The 24,448-nt window shown below is 32.8% G+C and overlaps 1 protein-coding gene across 2 annotated transcripts in view; it reads left to right on the plus strand.

The window, feature by feature from the left end:
- Positions 1 to 24,448, plus strand: part of Khdrbs2 (KH RNA binding domain containing, signal transduction associated 2) — a 544,509-nt gene that overhangs the window by 205,305 nt on the left and 314,756 nt on the right. For both annotated transcript variants that reach the window (XM_076860060.2, XM_076860059.2), the window contains exon 3: positions 13,683 to 13,799. In XM_076860060.2, coding sequence (XP_076716175.1) covers positions 13,683 to 13,799 — 117 coding nt within the window. The remainder of the gene's footprint in view (positions 1 to 13,682; positions 13,800 to 24,448) is intronic.

Genomic DNA, 24,448 nt, shown 5'->3' on the forward strand with positions numbered 1-24,448 from the left:
TTTACTTTGGAAAGTAAGGATTTCCTCCAGTGCCAGAGAAAAATGTTATGGCACATTTTTCATAATGTAATATGTTAACACATGTTAACACATTAACATAACATATGATAACCCATTGTTGCTTATTTAAAAAAAATTCTAAAATACCTAAGAATGCAATTAGCATTAATATCTTGTTTTCATGACCATTTTGGAGGCCAAATAAATATATTTTTTAAAATATTTTTTAGTTGTCAATGGATCTTTTATTTTATTTATTTTTATGTGGTGCTGAGGATTAAACCCAGGGCCTCACACATGCCAGGCAAGTGCTATACCACTGAGCCACAACTCCAGCCCATATTTTTAAGCATTAAAATAACAAACAAAGTAGAGATAATAATAGTTTTGCAGCTACTGAATTTTGTCACTGTGTGAGTAAACATTCGATTACCTACCTTTTTATTTAGACCTTTTTATTCTAAATTGCAGAACAATTTAGAGTTCAGGTTTCAGCTGTGGGTTATATTTAAGATTAGAGTTGTGTTTTAATTTTGATAATTTCACTTGATGTTTTTTAAATACCAGAGGTTGAACTCATAGGTGCTTAACCACCAACCCACGTCCCTAACCATTTTTATTTCTTATTTTGAGATAGGGTCTTGCTAAGTTGCTGTAGGTGGTTTTGAACTTGGGATCTTCCTTCCTTAGCCTCCCAAAATGCTGGGATTACAGGTGTGTTACCACTGTGTCCAGCTTGATGGTTATATTTTAATGGAGACTTTTAAAATGAAGATAAATTTAAAGTTGGAGAAAGTGCTACTAGAGTTTTATAAATGTGATAAAGATGTTTCTCCAAAGACATTTAAAATGTTCCATACAGGGTGAAAAATATTTAAAACATGAACACAGACTCTTTAGTTGTCTCTGAAAGGAACATATGATTAACACACACTAAAGTACCAAAGCTTAGTATAGAATTATTTATAAAAATACAAATGGTACATGAACTGTGTTCATTAAAATTCATAGTGAATTATTTTTAATCATTTCTCAAGTTTCTTTGGCATTACTGTTAAGTATATGATTTTAACATAGACCATACTATTTTTCAAACTTCGGAGACAAATATTAAGCATAAGGTATGTCTCATCAACACATTTCAAAGGACCCACATTTTTATACCTACTATAAATTGATTCTTACTTTCCAATAATGCCTTCTTTCTTCAAATTCAAGCATTGATGGGGTTTTGGAACTTATGACAAGCAAAAGAGTAATTTCTTCTTTATATATTTGTGCTAATAAGCCTTTTTCTTTAAACGCTTCTAGGTCATATATGTATTGACTTTTAACTTTTTTTATCTTTTAACATATTGTGAGATTAAATATATCATACTGCTTGTAATTTAGCCCTGAATCATAATTATTTCTTGCCATCAAATCTAGTGAACGGTTCCAGTTCATCTTAAATTCCTGGCTGCCACCATCTATATTCTCTGCGAGCATGATTTTCCAGTTTTCCATCTCATTGCAATCGCCTTCTATTCCTCACACTGTCATCAGGGAGGTACTTTTAAAGTAGGTGATGATCACACCGCAGTTCACCTCCCACCCACACCCAGCCCATCATCCAGTTCAGTGCCTGTGCCTTGAACACATTGCCTTTACCCAAAGACCAAACTTCTTAATAGGGTCCCTAAGGGCCTGAACAATCTTATCCCTTCAAAGGGAATCTCTTTCCATTTATCAATTTTGTCACGCTCTTGGGTTTTCTCACATAACGTTTTTTCAATCTGGAATGTCTCCATCAATGCCCTTCTTCTCTCTTGCCCTCACCCCAACTTCCCACTTGTCATACCTCTTTCCTGTATGTCACATTCTTTCTTGAATACTCTCCCAGGAAATGTTTCTGGATGATTCCAGTCATATGTTGATGTGGAATGCAGACATTTCCTAGCAGAGTGCTTGGCACAGAATTGTCATTTGATACATATTTATCATATTTATATATTAAGCAATTTAAACAAAAATGTTTCCTTGTGTTTTTTTTTTTTTTCTGATTCTTTTCTGTTTCTCCAGGAATTAGTTCATTGCCTTTCTTCCTTGTTTATCTTCTAAACATAAGTATGCCTTAAGTTCCTCTAAGGTGCTTTTCTTTCTTATTTCTTTCCCTTAGCAACTTTATGACATTGAGTAGTGCTTCTATGGAGGACATTCCTGAGCATATATATTCAACTTAAGTTTATTTCTCAGTTTCTCTGAAACAGAGCTGCTAGGTTTCCCTGTTTGGAGGGCACCTACAATTAAATTTATCACAAATTTTTCTTAAAAATTTTCAATCCAATATTCCATAATTTTGTTGAAGGTACACTATCTTTTTGATTATCTGTGTATAAAATGTATTATTATTCTTAGAAAAGTGTATGTGTAAATTGGTGAGAAAGGGCATAAATATCTTTTCATTTTTATACTTCTATATTTGTGTAATTCAATACTTGAAAAGTCTTGTTGAGAATACTAACTGCACTCTCTCTTTTTCCTGTGGCTAGCATTCTAAATTATGCACCCCTATTATTATTTGTCAAGATTACACTAAACAGCTTTTAATGGACTTTCTCAGTTATTTTTTTTTCCTTTTACTACAGCATCTTTCCCAAATGTTTCTCCCATTTATAGATGATTTTCCTGCCTTTTCCTATGCCAAGATTCTGCTACCCTGTTCAATGCTTAGGGAAAACAAAACGAAACAAAACAAAAAACCTAGCTTTCCCATAGCAGAACCAGCTTTTACTTTTTCTTCTTTTCTTTAAAATTTTGAATTTTTATTTGTATTAATTTTATTTTTATTAATTCATCATTTAATGTTTTCTTGGTTGTGTTATCATTATACATAAAAATGGGATTCATTTCAAAATGTTCTTACATACATAAGCATAATTTGGTCTGTTTTATTCTCCAAGGCCCTGCTTTCCCTCCCATCCTTTCTCCTCTGATTACCTTCCTCTACTGGTTCTTGTGTGTCTAGTATATTCATGAGGTCTCTTTTCTTTCCTTTTTCCATTCTAGCTTTCTTATTTGAGATCAGACATATAACCCTTGACTTTCTGAATCTAGCTAATATCCAATTCTATTTATTTTCCTGTAAATAGCATGATAGCTAAATAAAATTCCACTGTGTGCATTTATTTATCCATTCATCTCTTGATGGACATCTAGACTGATTCTATAATTGTGATTTGTACTCCTATATATAGGGGTATATACTATATCACTATAGTATGCTGACATTAATTCTTTGGGATTAATACCAAGGAGTGGTATAGCAGGGATATATGGTAGTTCCAATCTTAGTCTTTTGAAGAACTTCTATACTGATTTTCATAGTGGTTGTTCTAATTTGCAATCCTACTAACAGTGTATTAGGATTTGTTTTTCCCACATTCTCAACAGCATTTATTGATTGCCATTCTAACTGGGGTGTGATGAAATCTCAGTGCAGTCTCAATTTGCATTTCCCTGATTGCTAAAGATATAAACATTTTTTTGATATATTTACTATCCATTTGTATTTCTTATTTTGAGAAATGTCTGTTTAGTTCATTTGCCCATTTATTGACTGAGTTATTTGGTTTTTTGGTGGTTTTTTTTTTTTTTTGAGATCTTCATGTATTCTTGATATTAACCTCTGTCAGAAGAGTAACTAGTTCTTTCTTTTTCCCCTTGAATTCTTATAGCACTTTTTCTATATTTATTTTATGGCACTTATCAGTTTCCTGTGTAATTATAATAGTGTATACACACACACACACACACACACAGATTTTCCCATCAGTGAAGTTGAAAGTTTCCTGAAAGAAAATTTTTTGCTTGCTTGGTTCAATTTGAATTCTCCATATATTTAATAAATTCTAGGTGGTAAATAAATGTGTTTAGATAGGCACTGTTTTACTAATTACATCCTTGATTTTACTTATGGCTACATAAGCATATCTTATTCAGTAAACATATTTATATTTGATATTTAATGGTTAATTCTGAAACATTCTGTTCTGATCGCCTGCTTCTTGAATATTCATCATTATCTATTATGTTGAATTGGAAGTAGTTTCCTCCAGCAAGTTTTATATACATTCCAAACAAATTGCTTCATTTCTAAAAATGCAACCTGATTTTTTGATCAAATAAAACTCTGATCTACTATATTCAAAACTCTATTCTTTTGTTCACCAGTGTTCTTTGATGATTTCTAAGATGAGTACCTGAAGTATTGTCATAATCTTTGTATTTGTACTGGAAGAATATTGTTTTTTGATCTGTAACTATGGTTCTTCATTGCACAATCTGCACAAAATTATTTACTTTGCTTTAATAGCAGAAAACAGAATGGTAGCAAAATAAAGATTGTTATTATACCAAGTTTCTAAAGCACAGACCAGTGGATATATGAATTTCTCCTGATTAGGAAGGGGACTCGTCCTGAAGTCGGAAACAGGATGGACATGAAAATAGATTTGAAGCACTGTCAGGCAAAAGGACAAGAAATAATTGAGACTTAAACAAGAAAATTTAAGTCCACTTGTGTCAATCATATGAAAGTGCAGAGACATTTGCCAAACAGGAAGAAACATTCCTGGCTCTTTAGGAATTTCTCACAGGTGTCACTAGTGAGCAAAATGCCCTTTCATCCCTAAGTGGCTACAGTCCATTGCCCACAAATGAAATGAAAGTAAAGTGAAGTGAATCGCTTATCTTATTTGAGAAGTGTTGTAGTCATCTCTTTCATTGTTGTAACCATATACTGGACAAGAACAAATTAGAGGAGGAAAAGTTTTTTTTTCGAGCTCACAGTTTGAGAAGTTCAGTCCATGTTTGGCCAACTTCATTGTTCTGTGATTAAAATGAGGGACAAGATCATGGTGGAAGTGAATGGCATAGGAATGCTACTCAGCTCATGACAGCTAAGAGAGAGAGAAAGAGAGAGGCCAGGGATAGGGGAGCAATAGTGAGCATAAGAGCTGAGGAGCCAGGAAAAAGAAAGACTCCCCAGTGGCATGTCCCCAGTGACCCATTTCCTTCAGTTATACCCCAGTAGCCTATAGTTACCACTAGTAATACATTTGAGTATTTAATCTATAGAGTGGGTTAATTCAATTGGGTTATAGCTATCATAATCTAATCATTTCATCTCTGAAAATGTCTGCATTGTCATGTGATCTTTTGGGTGATCATAACATTCATCCCCCAGACCCCCAAATGCATGTCTGTCTCCCTATACAAAATGCGTTTAGTCCATCTCCAAGAGTCCTCACATTCTAAACAATTCTAGCTTAGCTTTAAAGTTCAAAATCTGTTCTGAGATTCAACATAAATTCTTATCTGTGAGTCCCTGTAAAAATAAAAATCAAGTTAGATACATTCAATGTATTATGGCCCAGAGTAAACATCCCCATTCCAACGGGAAGAATATGATCATTGAAAGAAGGAAGGGATGGCACCAAAACAAGACCAAAACAGGTAGGAAAACAAATCCTGTAGCTCCATATCCAGCAACTGAGGCACATGCTGAGGCAATGTGATCCTCAAAGGGCTTGTGCAGCCCACCCCTATGCCCTTACCCATTTCAGTCCATATCACCTCCGTCTTAGGCTGATTATGTGAACAGCCAATGTCTTTCCTCAGCAAACAGTTCATGTAACTGGCATTGTTCATTCCAAGCTTTGGCTTCATTCTCAAAACTTTACATATTGCCTTCTCAGGGACTGCCAATAGGAATTGTGAACCTACCTGACCTCCCAGGCCAACCTTTGAAATCTTGGTGGAAGACTCCATGCAACTCTAGAATCCTCGATTCCTGTAGAACCAGCACCACAGAATGAAAATGAGGTCTACAGCCATGTAGCCAGACTCCTTTGGGCCATAGCTGTAGCAGCCTCTGACTGCCTGCACAGCTCTGTATGGTGAAACAAATGCTGGGGAATCAACTTCCTAGGCACCCCTGTGTGAGCTCTGTGCCCTTGAACTCTCTTCTCAAAGATATTTTCACCCTTGAACCTTCTGAGTGTGATCTTGCTGATCCGCAAGGCATTTTTCTTCTCTCTACAAAGTGCATAGTTTCTCTTTAGTGGCCATAATGTCTTCAGCACCTGCATTTGTCTAATTCCCAATTTTACTTTTGCTGCTTCCGAATCTTTCTTCTCTATCTTTTGCTTTATATTCTCATAGTAAATCTGGCTAAAAGCCACAAGCAATGCCCATAACACCATCTGAATGCTGTTCTGCCTTAAAATTTCTTCCAACAGATTAATTAGTCCATCATCTTTAAATTCAGCCTCATCTAAAGTCTCAGGACATAAACAAAATGTTGATAAGTTCTTTGCCAGAATGTAACACAAATGGCCTCTAGTCCAATTTACAATAGAGTCTTTCTTTTTCTCTGAAACTTCATGAGCACAGTCTTTGCTAAACAGGGCCTATCAGCATTCTGATCTGAGTTCACACCAGAATTATGCATCAGGCTCAGATTACAGCATTTTAAATCTTCTTTAGTCTTCATTTCCAAACCTTTTCCAAACTCCTCCTACAAACCAGTTCCAAAGGCTTCTGAACCACATTGGTACTTCTCAGTACTAATTTCTGTGTTAGCCAGTTTTTGCATCACTGTGACCAAACAGCATATGTGACAAAACAACTTAGAGGATGAAAAGTTTAATTTGGGACCATGGTTTCAGAGATCCAACCCGTAGCCACCTGACTCCATTGCTCGGGGCCTGATGTGAAGTCAAACACCATGACTGAAGGGGAGACATAGGAAAGCTGCTCAGCTCATGGCAGCCAAGTAGCAGAAAGAGATAGAAGGAGCCAGGGACAAGATAAAGTCCAAGGCCATGCTCCTTGTGGCCTATATCCTCCAGTTATATTCCACCTATCTATAGTTATCACCCAGAAATCCATTCAAATTATTAACCCATCAAATGAATCAGTTTATGAATTGGATTACAACTCTCATAATTCAATTATTTTCACCTCTGAACATGCCTGCATTGCCACATGAGCTCTTCAGGGGACATCTCATATCCAAACTATAAGAATAGACAGAATTACTAGAATTAGTTTATTAAGATGTGACAAGAAAAATGTCACAAGTAAAAGCAAAGTGTTATTTCATGAGTATTGATGAAAGTAGACTTATTCATGAGAAAAAAAAAGTCCAGAGGCTACTGATGAGGTATTCCAGTATGTCCTATAATGAGAGAATGAACTGGCTAATTAAGAAACATTTATGTCCAATATTATTTAAGTCTCTTTTCACATAATTTTAAACTGCTCTTATGTTTACTATGGTAAAAATGTTCCTAAAATGTTTTTTTTAAATGGCCCTAAATTTGTGATAAGTACTTGTTTTACCATCAATTATGTTTTGTTGATTTTCAAATTCATTAACATGTTATTTTATTTGATTTCACTTATAACACAATTTAAATACTCAGTTTTAGAAATAAATTTGAAATTTGGATAAATTTGGTTAAAAGTTGCTCAAACGATTTTTTAACATGGTATTACAAAACAACTATAAAATGACTTAAATGGTTGATTACACAAATTTGATTTTCTTGAATCATATGTGAATAAAATAATTTTAAATTATTTGAAGATATTTAATATCCTGAAAACACAGCTGTGTTCACTCTATTAAGCCTTAAGAATCTGAAGAGAATCTAAAGAACTAAACTCTGGTTAAATGTTGAAGTCATTGCTATGAGTGTTTTATTTACTTTCTGCATTTTAAAGGGGTTTTCATTAAATAAAAGGTTAGAAGCAATAGCTGTTAGTGAATTGATAATTCACCTGTCATGATTATGTGTATTGTGTTTGTTTGAAGGGGTCTTAGTGTAGGATGAAAGTAGAGGAAAAACAGACATGTTAGAACAACTTTTATATTGGTTATTTTCAGAGTTTATCCTAAATTATTAAAAGTAAAACATAAACAAAAATATGTAACTAGCATTATAATTATTTTTGATGTTTTAAATCTCAAATAGAAATGGTATCCAGGTCCAAAGAAAGTATTCTGAACCATTTCTCAGTGCTGACTTTGGAAACTCCAGGTACTGTGGAAGGGATAAAAATTTTTAGGCAAACTTAACATATATTAAATGCCTGTTAGTAAAAGCAAATGATACCTTGTACATTTATAAATTTTAAAACACATATATGGTTCATAAGATTTATAAAAAAAAAAAAACATCGTCTCCAAAAGCCCTCAGAGATTTCTGTGATTAGATCTGATTATACAGCACCTTGATTCTGTTGTGAATCAGTGTTTCATTTCAACAGGTCAAGCTTATGAATTAATTAAAGGGGATGCTTCTGTTTTTGCTTAAAGACAATTTCATTTCAAATGGTTATTAGAAATAATACTGTGTTAAAGTACAAGTGTAAAATGTGTCACAAAAAACAACTCAAAGAACAGAAAATCCGTAGAGTAGGGACCTTGTATTTTTTCTGTCAATAACTTGTCTTCAGCCAGAATTTTGTGAAGTGCTGTCTCTTTTCATAATCATAAGCTTTCCCAGTGGAGACATCACTTTGAGTTCTTTGGTGTTTTTGAGTTAGATATTTTATTATCATCAATAAAAGGAAAAGAAAGTTCTGTAACAGAGAGCTAAGGAGAAATCCAGTCAAATTTTATATCACTGCACTTTTTTATACAATTTCTTATAACCATTATGAAATATTTATCACATTCAAGAGAATATGTGTAACTTTTATATAGAATGTGAAAGAAAATAAATGAGTATCTTTGAACCCATAAGTTAAAGTCTAAAACATTACCTATTTTTTTTTTTTTTTTTTTTTTGCTATTACCTGTGTTTCCCCTGGACAACATCTCCTACTTCCCATTCTCAAGGATTAACAAGATCCCGAATTTTGATTTTATTATCCCTGTTATTTGGAGAATAAACATAGTAAAAATTCATCTATTCATGGTGTTTAATTTCACTTATTTCGTGTTTTACACAAACAGTGACATACAGTGGCGTACATCTAAAGACTGAATTTTTCACTCAAAACTTTATTTCTTGTATTTATTAATGATATCTCATATAGCATGGATAATTCAAATTTATTGATATTTATAATCTACTTAACTTAGCCATCTGTACAAGTCAGGATTCTGACAGGCATACAGAATCCATTCTCTATATTTTATGGTTACAAGTTATAATTCAGCGTCAATAGAACAGGTGGAAGAGATGAGAGAAGGGGCCTCAGGAAAGTTATCATTAATAAGCAGTACAGAGGTGAGATCTCAGGATAGAAAATCAGAGCACCACAAAACTTTTTGAAGCTTATCATGAACACAAAGCAGGAATTTGGGTAAAGACTGAAAGTTTGCAGAGTTCATGAACTGGGAGCTTGTAGACAGTTCTGTGAGGCTTCTGCCTCCATGTCATTGGAGCTCCTGTCTGATTTATTCAGGACTTGTCAATAATAGTGGGCACCAATTCATGTTCACCTTCCAAATTGCATACAACTTTTTAACACTGACAAAGTCCAAAATAAAGGGAAGTGTACATGGAAATGGATTTGGGAAACAATTGGGACACATAGTCAGCAATGTTGATCATGCTTTCAGGTTTACAGAGCACTAATCTTGAGCTGATTGTCATTTCCCCTCCCCTCAACCATTGCTGAGATATAGGTTAAATGCATTTATAGATTTACCAAATAATACCAAAATTATTGTATCCATTTATATTCCCAGAAGTAGAGTATGTAAATACCCATGGAGTCACATTCTGACCAATGCTTTGTATCTGTCTTCATTTTTATCATCATACTCTGTCTAAGATGATCTTTGGTTTGATTTTTGTCTAATTTCTAATGAAGTTATACTTTCCCTATTTCTATTTCAGTGATGAAGAATATACCAGAATTTAGATTTTTGTGATGAAATAATTTTTCTTTATTATGGATAGTCAGTTAGATTATGCATTTGGTAAATCTTAATTTCTTAGCATATTAATTTCTTCTTGCTGCTGTAACAATCATAAATTTAGTATCTTATAAACATGATCTTTCTAAAATTATAGGTATACGATGTCTTTAGGAGTGTATTTCACATGTTTTTCAAAGGATTTGAACATACACAAATTTGTTTCTAGAGTTACTTTTGTTGCTATTATAAATAGTGTATATTTTGAAAACTGTGTCTAATTATATGATACTGGAATGCAAATATATAATTGATTTTTATAAGAAAACTTGCTAACCTTTCTTACTAATAAAATCCTTGAAAATAAGCTTTGTGTGTGTGTGTATGTGTGTGTGTATAATTGTATAAACTACATTTTTCTTTTTGATTTTTCTAAGTGTGCCTTCTTTAATTGCTTTTATCTTTGAGTTTGCATAAGATACCAACAATGTACTTATACCTTGTTTCCAATATTGTTTTACTTTTATGTCCACTATTTTTTTAAAAAAATTTGAGTAAAGATCTTATGTGAGTTGAGGAAGTTTTCTTTTTTGTTCAGATAATGTTTCTATGATTAAATTTTAATTTTTATCAAATTATTTTTCTCTAAAAATGTAATTTGGACTTTTTTCTACATTATTTTTTAATGAGCAAATTACAATTAGTGTTATAAATCCTAAACTATTTGGGGTATCTATGATAAGCATATTTCAGTTGTGATGTATTCTTTGTATGTCCAACAAATCTCAGTTATACTTCTATTTTTTGTTGACTGGATTTTTTCACTGTGTTTTATGAGTGGCTCTAGTTTATAAATTTCTTTCTCTGATTTAGTTTTGGTATCAAGATTATACTAGCCTGCTAATATGAGTTAGGGAATATTTCCCATTTATTTTTCAGAAATATTCCACATAGTTAAGAATAATATATTTCCTATAAATCTCATCAGATTCCTCTGTACAGCTTGTGGGACTGGTATTTTCTGGTAGTACATTTCACCAGGATCTTAGTTTTTAAAGTATTTATGTGGCTTTTCAGCCTCCTAATTCCCTTTTTTTGTACTTTTAATTGAAGTACTATTTATATGTGAGGAATTACACAAAAGTTAAGAGTGCAACTTGGTGAGTTTAAGGGAAATTGTAACCTACATCTCCGACAAAACAAAACAATTCCTTTTCCCCACACAGGTTCTCATGATGCTCTCAGGCCAGTTCTACTCCAGCCTTCTATTCTCAAGAGGCAACCACTATTGTGAATTCTAATAGCCTATATTACTCTTGCCCCTAAAATTTTGCATAATATTATCTAACATGATATACTCTCGAATCTGTTTTTTTTTTTCCTCTCAAGTGTCTGTGAGATACATACATGTCATGTCATCCAGGCACTAATTTCTTTTCTAGTTATGTATAAACTCCTTTGTTCACCTAAGATGAACATTTGTTTCTTTCTAGTTTAGTTTTGGTTGTGAATAGAATTTTATCAACATTCTTGTACATGTTATTTTGTAAACATATTTATATCTCTTGGATAAATACTGAAGAATAGAATTCCTGGGTAAAAATGGACCTCTCCACTTAACTTCATGAATAACTGCCCAATTTATTTCTAAGGTACTTGTATCTTGTAACAATGACTCTTCCAATAATTCCACATTTCTGTCATCATTTGGCTACAGTCTTGTTTTAATTTTAGACAGTATGGATTGTATGTGTGTATGCTTTTATTGATTGTTGAAATGTATTACAGATTTTTCTGTACTAGTAATTTATCAGATGCATGTAAGGGGAATATTACTCCCCCATCTATGACTTCTCTATTCAATTTTTAATGGATTTCTGGAACAGCAGGTTTGTGTTTGTGTTTGTCTGTGTGTATATTTGTGTATGTGTGTTTTTGCTTACCAATTAAGTAATATTTCCCTAGTTTAAGTTTACAATAAGTATTTCTTCATGCTTTCTTCCTAGAATCTTTATCATTTTAGCTTTTACATTTAGATCTATGATCAAGCTGAAAATGATTACCAGATGCAGTGGTCCAGTTATTAATCACTGTGACTCTGGAGGTTGAAGGAGGAGGTTCACAGGTTGGAGGACATCCTCAGCAACTTAGTGAGACCCCTGTTTGAAAATTAAAAAGGAGGATTGCTGGGAATTTAGCTCAGTGGTAAAGCACCCTCTGGGTTCAATCCCCAATACTGCCCCTTTCCCTCGAAAAAAAATCTTATTTTAAGATTTGCCTATTTGCCTAAATGTGAAGTAAAGTATAAAACATATTTCCATGGTTGTTTTTTCTAATTTTGTTTTCTGTCTCTTTCTTTCTTTAATTTTTTTTTCATATACATATACAAATTTTTAGCACCATTTGTTGACTTTTCAATTTTTCTTCCATCGCCTTGTTTGTTGAAAATTGATAATCTATGGCTAATTTTTCTGGGTACTAAACTATACTATTTATTTGCTTATGTACACATACAACAAATAACGCTCCTGTGCCATATTGAATAAATGTGTTAAGAGTAAATATCCTTGTTTTTAACATGAGCTTAGGTGGTATTTCATTTTTTGCAATATGATGTATTTGTTTTAAAAATATTTTAATGAAATATATTGAAATATATGTTTACTGTAATATAATCCACATACCATATATGTACCCACCAAAATATATAATTGTTTTTTAATTCATTCACAAAGTTGTGCAAGCATCACCAGGATCAATTTTAAAATAACTTCATCTTATCTAAAAGAGAAACTCTATCTGTTAGCAGCCATTTCCTATGCCCCCCTCCCCATTGTTTCCCCAAACCCCAGGTCTCAGGAAATTACTTTATATGACAAACTTCTTTCTGGGGATCATGGTATTAAGAAATAGAAAAATGCTGACTTAGCAATGAATTCTATTTATGTTTCTTCTTTATGCTCAAACATATTTTTGTGTGCATTTTAATCTCCTTGTGTTTTTAAATTAATTAATTATAGCATGTATGACAATCTGGGACATTTGATTTGATAAATTTTTTTAAGTAGTTGAGATGCTAACTGAGAATTGCTTTTAATGTGCCTGTTTTATCCATGTTTGAGGAAGAATAAGCAAATTGTCCCACAGTTTTTCACTTACACAAACGTGTGTGTGTGTGTGTGTGTATGTGTGTGTGTATATTCTACTTCAGTATTTTTAAATTTATATATTCACATCTTTTATTTGCTGATTCTATGAGCAACTCTAAAATAGAGAATATAAGACTGAAGAAAAATTGAGTGCTTTTCTTCCCAGTCATGACATTTGTTATATAATATTATAGACATTAACAAAGTTTAAAGATATAAACTTTACAATTTATTTTACAAATAAATTTTAAATATTGACTTTTGCAATTTTGAAAGTGCATGGTCTTAGGTTAAAATAATTTAGTTGATAATCTATTTAGAGAGAAAAATCTTCTTTTAGAATTTTAAATCTAAATTTCTTTCTATAAAGTGTGATGTAATTATTCCATTGGGTAAGTATACATGTTTAATGTAGTATTGATATTGGCATTTCTCTAGGAATAGGTATCCCTTTTTTAAGTGGGTCATAGGAGTCAAAGAGTTTCACATCTCTGGATGGCTTAACTCTTCCCAATTATAAAGTTTGAAAAACATGTAACCCTTCAGTTATTCTTGGTGCAAATCATTCTTTTACTCTACCCTAAAACAGACATTCTATTGATTTTGTTTCCTAGTTCAATTTTGTGGGGAAATTGCTTGGACCAAGAGGAAACTCCTTGAAGAGGCTACAGGAAGAAACAGGTGCTAAAATGTCTATCCTGGGCAAAGGATCGATGAGAGATAAAGCAAAGGTACTGATCTTGACTTTAATGTTTAACACATGCAGGAGTTACCTGTTACACGGATGGTCACATTTATAAGCTCATCTGAACTGCCCTTCCAATACTCGTTATGATTTATTTCTTCTGGAATCACTCAGTTGCATGGTCTGATGTCTCCTCTATTTTCATAAAAATCAATCATCACCTCCCCTTTTTACAAAACATATATTCTGCATTTTCATCCCTTTTATTATGTTGTGTAGGCTGCTATCAAATCTTTTCACATTTTACATCCTCTATAGAATATTTCTATGTCTGTGTTCATTTCCTTTAATTCCCTAGCTGGATCTCTTTTCTTTCTTCAATCATATCACCTAATCACACCCATTGTATCGTTCTCTCATTTTATCTTGCTGCTCTATTTCACTTTGATCCTCTTACCTGAAGCAATTTCAAATACTTATCTGCAAATCTAAGAGAATCCTGGTTATTCCTTGAAATGTTTCAGTGATATTAAACAACTCACCTCACCCCCAAAATAATAATAACCCAAGAAATATATCTAGTTTAATGTTTGAAATCATTTATTTCACATCTGAACTACATCATTTCCTATTTTATAAAGTGATAGCAATTTCTGTGTGTGAGGATTGTGTTTGGGAGAAATAACTATTTGTAGAAATTTATTCATAAAGTATCTTTGAAAATTTTTTGGGAAGTGGTGGATTGATATAGTAATATCATTTGATGATATTCTAATTTTATGGTTTGATATGTTATTATGAAAAATGAAATGTTCAAACACATGTATGACTACAGGAATACTTAAAAACTATCTAGGAGATCCTTCTTCAAACTATTAATGAGACTTTTAAGTGAAAGAATTTATAGTAGGAAATGCCACCAAACTTGGTAAATAATATATTGTACAGAAAATGTTATTGTGATAAGTATTTAGAGTTTGAGCAAGATAACATGGGTACTGTTTTAGAGTGGTTTGATAGTCCACTCTATAAATGAAAATGGGCATTTCTATTACTGCGGTCATTCTATACTGTGTAATTCAGAAATGAATGCATTTTTACCAATGCTGCCTATAGTTTCTCAGGCTGCATTTAGAAGAAACAGATAAATCTTTGGTAAATAATTACAAGTAATTGAAAACAAAAACATCAGGTCATAAGATAAGCTTGCTCCTCTGCTCCAAATTGATTTAGATTTTCTTTGCATATGAGATAAAAAGTCACTTGATAATCTCTATGCTTTTATATATTGTTTGATATTGTTCTTATTATATATACAAAATGCTTCAGGAGTGTATACACACACACACACACACACACACACACACACACACTGTGTGTGCTTTGTGCCCTTACACATGCTTTAATATTTTTATCAGTCATTGTCTCTCCAGCAGAATTTTCCTGGATTCCTACAATAAGTTAAATACTTTTTCACCACTTAATGTATTTTACTGAATAATCTGTTTATCTCACTAAACTGTAAGCTTCTATAGGCTGGAGAAATGTTCTAGTCCAATTTTTATATGAATCTTCAGGTAGTATCTCCCTATCTTCTAAAACAGGTAATATGTTTTCATCCCTACATATTTGGACATTTTTTGCTGTTCATAAATTTTTAAATTGGATTCCCTTCCCCTATGAGCCTGTTAGACACCAGCACAAGTGCATGGAAATCCAATAGAAAACAAATTTCCTTCTATTAAGTTTCCATTAGGTTTAATTTACTAATATTACCTGTTACTTAGGATCCTGTTTCTTATTACTTTCTTGGTGATCCATCATGTTTGCCTCCACTTTGAGTGTTTTCATATCTCTTTACAAAATTAAATAAAATAAAAATATTTAGTAGTGATCAAAATAATATATCATACTATAAAATGCATTTTCTCAAACTCAGATTAGGCCTTAACTGTCAACAGTATTAGATACACAGTCAGGCGTGTATATACACACACACATACACACACATATATTTTTCCTACCTTAGTAAACACTTGATTAAGATAAAGATAAATCTTTGGTAAATTATTGATTACTGTGCTGCTATTTTGCCTCTCGGTAATGAGACTAAACAGGAAGGAAGATCTTACATGATTTTTTTGTTTTCTAACAAGTAAATAAAATCCATCTGATTCTATATTGAAAGTGTGTATGTGTGTTTGTAAATGTATACATACATATAAACAGATATATATATATATATATATATATATATATATATTCATGAATTAATTGAAATAGGATTTACTGAGCATAGTTCTAGTTTAAATGATAGTGTTTTTTTCCCCTGTTAGAGTGAGAGAGACAGATAGTAAATAAGGGAAGACATCTTGAACTTTGAGGCATTGGTAATTTTCATGGATTAAAGGAAAATGGGGGAAGGGAAAAGAGGTTAAAGGTGGTGGGAGCAGTATGTTGAATCAGTGATCAAGTAGAAGACTAGATAAAAAGAACCAACAAACCACAGACAGAAATGAGAAATTATGCCAAATATGAAGGTTCTCAAGGGAAAAACCTATACCTTTATCTATTACCACATGCATAGCTATTGTGATAACTGTTTAGTAACTACAGCAAAATGTATGTATTCCCCATTCACTGCCACCTGATTTCTTAGCTCTCCTTGCTGAAAAGTTATTTACATTCACTGCTTGTCCTCTATTCATTTTCCATTGTTCTTCTCTGTCCCTGTGACTGCATCTTCCTCCTCTCTCAGACCTGCAAGTCTCTGTCTTCTTTTCTTCTTCCCTTCAGGATCTCATACCATCGATGTGCTTCTGAACCTGAAATTTATTTTCCAGCTTCCAATCTTTCCTTAAGCTGTAGAATCTGGATTTAAATATTTACCTTCTTAAAATGTCAATGTGAATGCCAACAGGCATTGCAACATCGTTTGTCCACATGCATACACACACACGCTAGTATGTAAGTTTTATATTGCAAGGATAAAAGATATTTTTAGAGAAATGTAGAAAGCGAAATACACAGTATATTTGTAATGTTAATGAAAACTATTTCCTTAATGAAAACTCTCTCCTCAACCAAACTTTAGTCAGTGCCTCCCAAGGAGGTTTGACTGTACAAAGATAGATGAACTATATTTATCTTAAGTTGATATCAGCAGGCATTTAAGGAGATCAGCATGTATCCCATCTGATTTTCACACATTTTCTTCAAGAAAGGCACATGAAGGAAGTAATGATGAGGCACTTCTTATGTACTTAAAAGTCCAGGTTAGCCGTCTCCTCTGTGCTCCTACAACCAGGTGACTATTCAGAAAATATCACTTAATAAGTTTGTTGGCTTCACCTTTGCGCAGAAATGATAATGTAGACTTTTCCCATGTTGCAGATGCTGTTAATGTGCTCTCCGGTGTATATATTAAACTTGATCTTTATCTCATGGTTAAAGGAAATATTTGGATAGTAGTTCAAGTCAAAGAAAAAGCAACTAAATTAAAATTATTTATTCTATATCTTCTATGTGCTCAAGAGTAGATTTAAAATTATTCTCTATAAAAAATCTTAAACCTGACTCAAGCCTTCACAGTGCTTGTAATTTACTTACTGTCCCTGACCTGTTTAACGTTTTCCTTAAAAATAGTAAATGAAGTATTATTAATCATTTGGATTAATAAGGGGATAGAATGACAAATTCATTTAGGTTCATTGTTGTAAATCTAATAAGACTTTTAACCCTTAGGAAAAAAAATTAAAATTTTAAAATTTATTCCCAGATCATTATAAAATTAGCTGCATAAAGTAAAAATTGCTCCAGTGTAATAAGAAGACTCAACAGATTTCATGTTTTTGTTAGTGTTATTTTGTTCTTGGCGGTGATGGGGAAACATTACTTTTTTTGTTTAATATATACCTAATTAATACCTCTATAAGCAAGGAAGTAAACAAAATCCAAAGCAAAATAAAATTAGTAATATCCAAGGTAATACCAGTAGTAAACTCCTACCATATGATCATGTGTCAGATCCCAAGATACATGACTCGCCTTCTACCTAAAACTATCCAGGAATGCTTGAATAAAAGATAAGTTTTATATTGCAAGGATAAAAGATATTCTTAGAGAAATGTAGCAAATGAAATACACAGTATATTTGCGATGTTTTGAAATACCTCAGGAAATTAACTGACAGTTCAGAAATCTCTTTGAAGTCTAATTCCTTCCTATACATACCATATGGCCAGCTGGTTTGAAATAACTTTGCAGCTGGTGCCACCTCTAGCAGTTGCTTCTGAGCAGTCTTCAGAGTAACTTACTGTAGCTTCAGACTGAGTGCTGCTATTTTTAGTCATGCTGATGGCAAAGATTGGTGAGGGAGAACAAAGGAAGCAATGGTTCTACAAGCTTATCTTTGGAGAGGGTGAGGAACAAACATTATCTTGGAGAAAGAGGTCAGAGAGACTCAGTGGCAGCCCACCCAGGAACACGTAAACACAGATTTCTTACAGATTTAGTCATTGTCCTTAAATGGTAGAAATTATGGAATGTGATCTCAAAGCATGCTAGTGATTAACATGTTAAAAGGAAAGTAGCTTTTGGTGGAGTTTTATTTGAAAATGCATGATTATTCTCAAGGCAAGCTTTTCTGTCTTTGATGTGCTAATAACAAGTACAGAGTCTGTTTCATAATATATCTTCTGTATTTGGTGATGGCTACTTTAGTAAATCCTTTCTGATTTCCTGGCAAGATTGATTTTCATCAACAATAAAATCAACTAAAATCCTTCAAAGAGATGTGACTGCCTGGTGGGCATTGTGGGTGTGAACCCCACACCATCCAGCCTTCTCTCTTTTGGCTTCTGGGCTCTGTGTAACATCAAACAGGCCCATAGTCTCTCAAATCCTGAAGGGCCAAAGTCATTGCTCATTGCTTGTCAATCAGGCTGTGACTAGTTACATAGACTTCTGTTTCAGCTCTTTAATATCCTGAACACCAAAGCCATTTGTAATCCTGCAAAAATCAAGAGATCAAGAACTTGCACTTTAATCTTAGCTATGCCCCTCATAAACTGAAGAGTAGATTAACCATATTTACTTCTCAACTTACCAAAAGGTAAGTACACAAAATTGTAAAAGAATTCCTAGCTCATCTTGATTTCCAGCAGAGGTAGAAGCATAAGCATAAGCTTTTGCTTAACTACCATTTGAGGTTGTGAAAAAGGAAAGTATCATAAATTACAGATTGGTAGAATTTTATTTTGTTTTACTCCCTGCATTCTTGGGTTTCTCTGATATGAGTTCTGAACTTAAAAGACTCAAATGTCCCACCTGAAATGTAGCATATGTAATAAGGAACATTGCATATACATATTTCATAGGGACACAATGAAACTAGTGTCTCAATGTCGAAGCAATAAATTTTTTCAAAATATGACATATTTAGTCTCTCGAGTGATCAAATAATTGTAAGAATTAGGTTTGAGTCGAAGAGTAAAATTTATCATCATATTTGTGATGTATGATTTTTCACATTAACATCTTCATTATTTTTGTGTATGATTAATTTGTTATTCACTGTGGTGTGTTATAACTTTAGGATGAAAAAAAGAAAAGCCATAAATCTATCCTGGCTTATTTTTTTCATAAACTTCAGTGACGGAGTATGAGGTAGCTATGTTTTATGGATTGTGAATAAAAGATAAAGTATCTTAAATCATTAATTTCCTCTATTCTGATTATATTCACACCTAGAAAAATCCATTATAATTATTATAATTTAGATCTACTGTTTGAAAATTTTGAGAGGCCTGATGTCATCATCATAATCCATGGTTTGTATACAAGTAAGATTTTTTTTAATACTGCTAATATAGTAGTTTTTGTAATCCATTGACATCTGTCATTTATTATTTGGGCTGTATCATTTACACCCAAGAAGAATGAAATGAAGGAATCACAAAATAAAAGCCTCTCCCATCTCATTGCAAGAAATTTTTATTTAATGAATGTTACAGTTTGTATTTGAGTGTCCTCCAAAAGCTTACTTGTGAGACAATGCAAGAAGGTTCAGAGGAGAAGACTGGGTTGTGAGAGTCTTAATCCAATCAGTAAATTAATCTCCTCATAGGGATTAACTGACTGGTAATCTAAGTGGTAGGGTGTGGCTGGAAGAGGTGGGCCTTGGGAGCATTGCTTTGGGGTATATTTGTATCTGGCAAGTGGAGATCTCTCTCTACTTTCTGATCAACATGTGAGCTGCTTCCCTCTGCCTCACTCTCTGCCAGGAGCCCTGGGGAATAGAGTCTGTTATCTTTGGATTGAGACCTCTGAAAATGTGGGCACTCAGTAAACTTTCCCTCCCCTATAGTTGTTCTAGCCAGGTTCTTTAGTGACAGCAGCAAAAAAGCTAACTAAAACAATGAACTATTAATTAAATGGAATTATAAAAACAAATTTCAACTCTAATAATAGAGTCCTTTTCTACCACCATGCCCTTTACTGTTCATCACAAAACACTATAATAAAAATTCACATGAAATATAACCAATTTAGAAAGGAACCAAGTATATTTTAGGAATAGTTTGAATTTCATATTGTGTGACAATTTTTTAAAAAGCTGCAAATTCTTTGGCATTTCTTCTAGAGAGAGATGAATGAAATTTAATTCCCTTCTCCTTGAATCTAGATAGTTTCAGGGACTTGCTTATAACTAAGAAAGTACAGAGAAAGTGTTTAGTTATGAATTCTGAGGCTGCATTGGGAGATTAGCACTTTTGTCTTCATGTGAAGAATCACTTTTTCTTGGACTTCAAAGATGCCTTGCACGGAGTCTGAAAATCTGATGCTGGCTCCTGTAAGGAAAGTCAACATCACATGTACAATATCGGTGGAGACTCCTGGTGTAGCTCAGCCTTTGCGTAGTCTCAGTCTATGCTTCACACATGCAAATAAACAACTCTTAGATGATTCTAGGACTTAGTCATTTCAATGATCAGCTTTTCAAGTCCACCTGTCCATGGTCCTAAAAATCTAGATCAGGCAATATACCCATATTACTCCATCTGAGCCTCTTACCCACAGAATCCATGTACATAATAATCATAATAAAATGGTTGTTATTGTAGGCCAATAAGTTTGGCATGGTTAGTTATGCAGCAACAGGTAAGTGCTACATATATTATTTTAAAAATGCTGTCAATAATGTTAGCAATTTTTCAAATGCTAGATTTGTTCTCTTCTTTCATTTCTGCTACACTCTAATGGAAATCACTACAGACTGAAAAGTTCTAGAATATGTGTGTGTGTGTGTGTGTGTGTGTGTGTGTGTGTTCTTTTGCTTTTACTTGAAATTTCCATTGAATTTGAACCTCTTGCCAAATGATTGAATGACATGTTCAAGTTTTGTTTCTAACATGCTAATAAGGGACAAGACTTTCAAAGAGGCAATTCAAAGATTTATTCTTGGTATATATGAAACACCAAAAGTAGAAAGTTCTAATTAAAAAATATCAGGGTACTATAAATCTGGTGGTCTATCTGCTTTCGAATGTCTGCTTTTAAGTCACAGGACTTAGGTTTTGAGCAGGTAGATCCAATTTCTCCATAAAGCTGCTTACTTTCATTATAAAATAAAAAAGCAAGTGCTGCAGCATTTTACCAAGGATATTGCACCCCAGACAATACTGCCGCAGTCCTAGACTGGTGCAGTTGTCTTTCTTAGTTCCTCTTTCTGACCAAGACAGATCTTTGAAGATCGTCTATCTAGGCTCCGAAATATTTCTTTGACACTTTTTTGCTAAGAACATGAACTGGGTTTGCTATTTCATTGAGCATCTACATTTCATAGAAAGTGAAATTTAGATAACAGATATGTATACAATACATGGACCATCAAGATTAACTGCAATATAAGTACCCACTGATATTTCTTTTTCCTAGTCCCCTAAATTAAGAAAGAATGTCCAAGCTGAATCCTAAGGCAAATCTATTAAGTGATATATATTCATATATAACTTACAAATTATTGATAAACTTTATAGGTTTTAGTAATGCATCTCTATATCTTTAGTGATATATCTCTTATCTCTCATAAATAATAATATTTCTTAGGTGATTATTATTAATTACTATTTTAGTTGTACATATTTATGGGGTACACATGATAATTAAATACATGGATGTAATATGAAATGAACAAATTGAGGTTGTTATTTCCATTTCCTTAAAATTGTAAATTCTTTTGATTAATATCTCACATTAGGTAGGATGTGATATTTCAATGCATGTATACAGTAATGTACTGATCGAATCAGGGTAATAACATTGCTATCTCCTTATCACTACTTTGTGTTTGAGGCTTTGAGCTCATATCTTCTAGGTATTCATAAAATGACTAATAGATTTTATTGAACTATCACCCCTTACTCTGCATTAGAAGACTAAATCTTAGTTCCTCTATCTAACTGTGCTTTGCTACCCAATATTCTGCCTTCCTTTGTACCCATTTCCTCATCCTTCACAGCTTCCAGTAATCAATGTCTAAGACAATTTTCGAAGAAAAAGGTTATTATTTTTATTTATGTTTTTTGAAAGTTGCTATTAAATATTTGTTTCAGAGAGTTGAAACTTGATGCAAATTTAAGCCATGTTCTGTGAAGAAAAACTTGGATAACTTATTCTAGCACAGCATAGGGAATTTCGAAGTACAGTTAAAAGGATAATATGCCCAGAGTGGGAATGCTCAGGAGAAAAATCCTGTACTTAACTCAAGTGCATCATCAGCACTAATTTAGATTCTGAATTTCATTAGATTCAGTGATGATTATTTGACTTAGTATTCTATTATCTCTTTATTAGTTTTTCAACTTCAGAAGTCATCCTAAAGTTGAATAGTAATTTAATTCCATCAGTCACAGATATGTGAATCATTCCCTCGTTGAATAAAGTTGTCATGAATAATTGAAAATTGTTTGGGTTCTTGATAACCCTTGTTGAAAAAACAGAAACTTCTGCTTTCTGGCTACAGTTAATAATGCAACAAAGTTCCTTTACTGAGTTCAATTATAATTGTTTTCTGTGGGCATGGGTTCACCAAAAGTGAAGTCAAAAGACTAAGGAAAATGAAATATCCAGGACACAAATTAAAATTTATTTATTTTACTGTAAATGCAATATGGAGCACATGGCTTTTTCAGCAGGACAGCTTTCTGTGCTCTTTGCAGGCACAAAACCATTCTCAAGACAATCTATATGTGAGTGGTGCTCTTGCACTGTCCATGTGGCAAAAGCTAGTTGTAGGAGCAAGCATAGCAAATGCCAATAAAGAAAACATACTTATGTGTTTTTTTCCTTCATATCTACATATATGAAATAACTAACACTCCTTACGAGCATATATACTTTCAAAATGTTATATACAAAGAAATTTATTGTTTTTACGTGCAAACTTAGCATTTTTAAAAAATCGAAAATAATAACATTAAATTGCTTTGGTTTGTGTGGTTAGAATTTTGAGATAGATTGCAAGGAGACCCACCTATATTTTCGCATGTGGTTTCTTCCAGATAAGGAATCCATAGGGTATAGGTACATAATTGCTAATATCTATAACTATACTTTCACTAGGAGGTTGAAAGGGAAACAGAAGCAAACAAAATGTGGACCATGATTTAAAGAATTTGGAATATTTCCCAAGGCTTTAGTGGTCACATTTCTAATTTTGCAAAAGTCTCTATTTGTTGTTTTCTTCAATAATGAGTTTACTGTTTTATCACCCCTTTGTATGTTTTTCATGTTTTAAAATATTTTTGTCAATATATACTTCTAAGGAATGCTTTTTAATTTTTCTTCTTTTTACTTATCTACCTTAAACAATTTTAAAGTTAATAATTACAAGTTAGGGTTTTGTCAGATATTTAATCACTGATAACTCTCATTTTTATTTTCTTGACTGTGTGCAGGATGTTTAATTTCTCAGTGGAGTGGCACCACCAATATTATATTTATTTAAATCCAACTCGTATAATTCAACAGTCAACCCTACTAATTCAAGAGTGTAAATGATACAGAATGAGATGAAGCTCAGTAAATTGAACACACATATTCCACCTATGCTGTTACTATTTTCAGGATGCCAATTCTATAAATTTTAGATTAAAATGTTTTATTCATATTTTATTTAATAATAATCAAAAGAAAGTATGTGGAATTTTTTTATTATTACTGTTACTTGTCTTAAGGAAGATATCATAATACTAGTAAGGGACACCTGATTTTTTTGATACCTCTGTAGTTTTAAACTAATCATCTAGTATGCTAAAATTAAAACTGGGCTACCCTTGCTTATTTCAGAATATTATGAGGGTAACTGTAGGCTTATGCTAAATTTCCTTCATCTGATCTTAGATATAACATATGTGCTTCCGTATCATCGTACATATACTACCTTCATTTATATAGTCTTTAAAGTTAGAAGAGAATATGAAGTTAAATTTAATTCCTTCATTTGTATAGCCACAATATATTGTTGCCCATGAAACAATAATTTGCCTCAGATGACTTTGTAATTTAGGAAATTTTTAATTATGTAGGTGTTAAACAAACAAGCCTTAAGACCAGTTTTATGAAATTAGCTTGCTTTATCTAGTATATTAGCATTAAGGAATTATAGCATTAGAAGAAATAGACTTTTCTGTT

This window comes from Callospermophilus lateralis, chromosome 6 (genome assembly GCF_048772815.1).
Source record: "Callospermophilus lateralis isolate mCalLat2 chromosome 6, mCalLat2.hap1, whole genome shotgun sequence".
Classification (NCBI taxonomy): Eukaryota; Metazoa; Chordata; class Mammalia; order Rodentia; family Sciuridae; genus Callospermophilus; species Callospermophilus lateralis.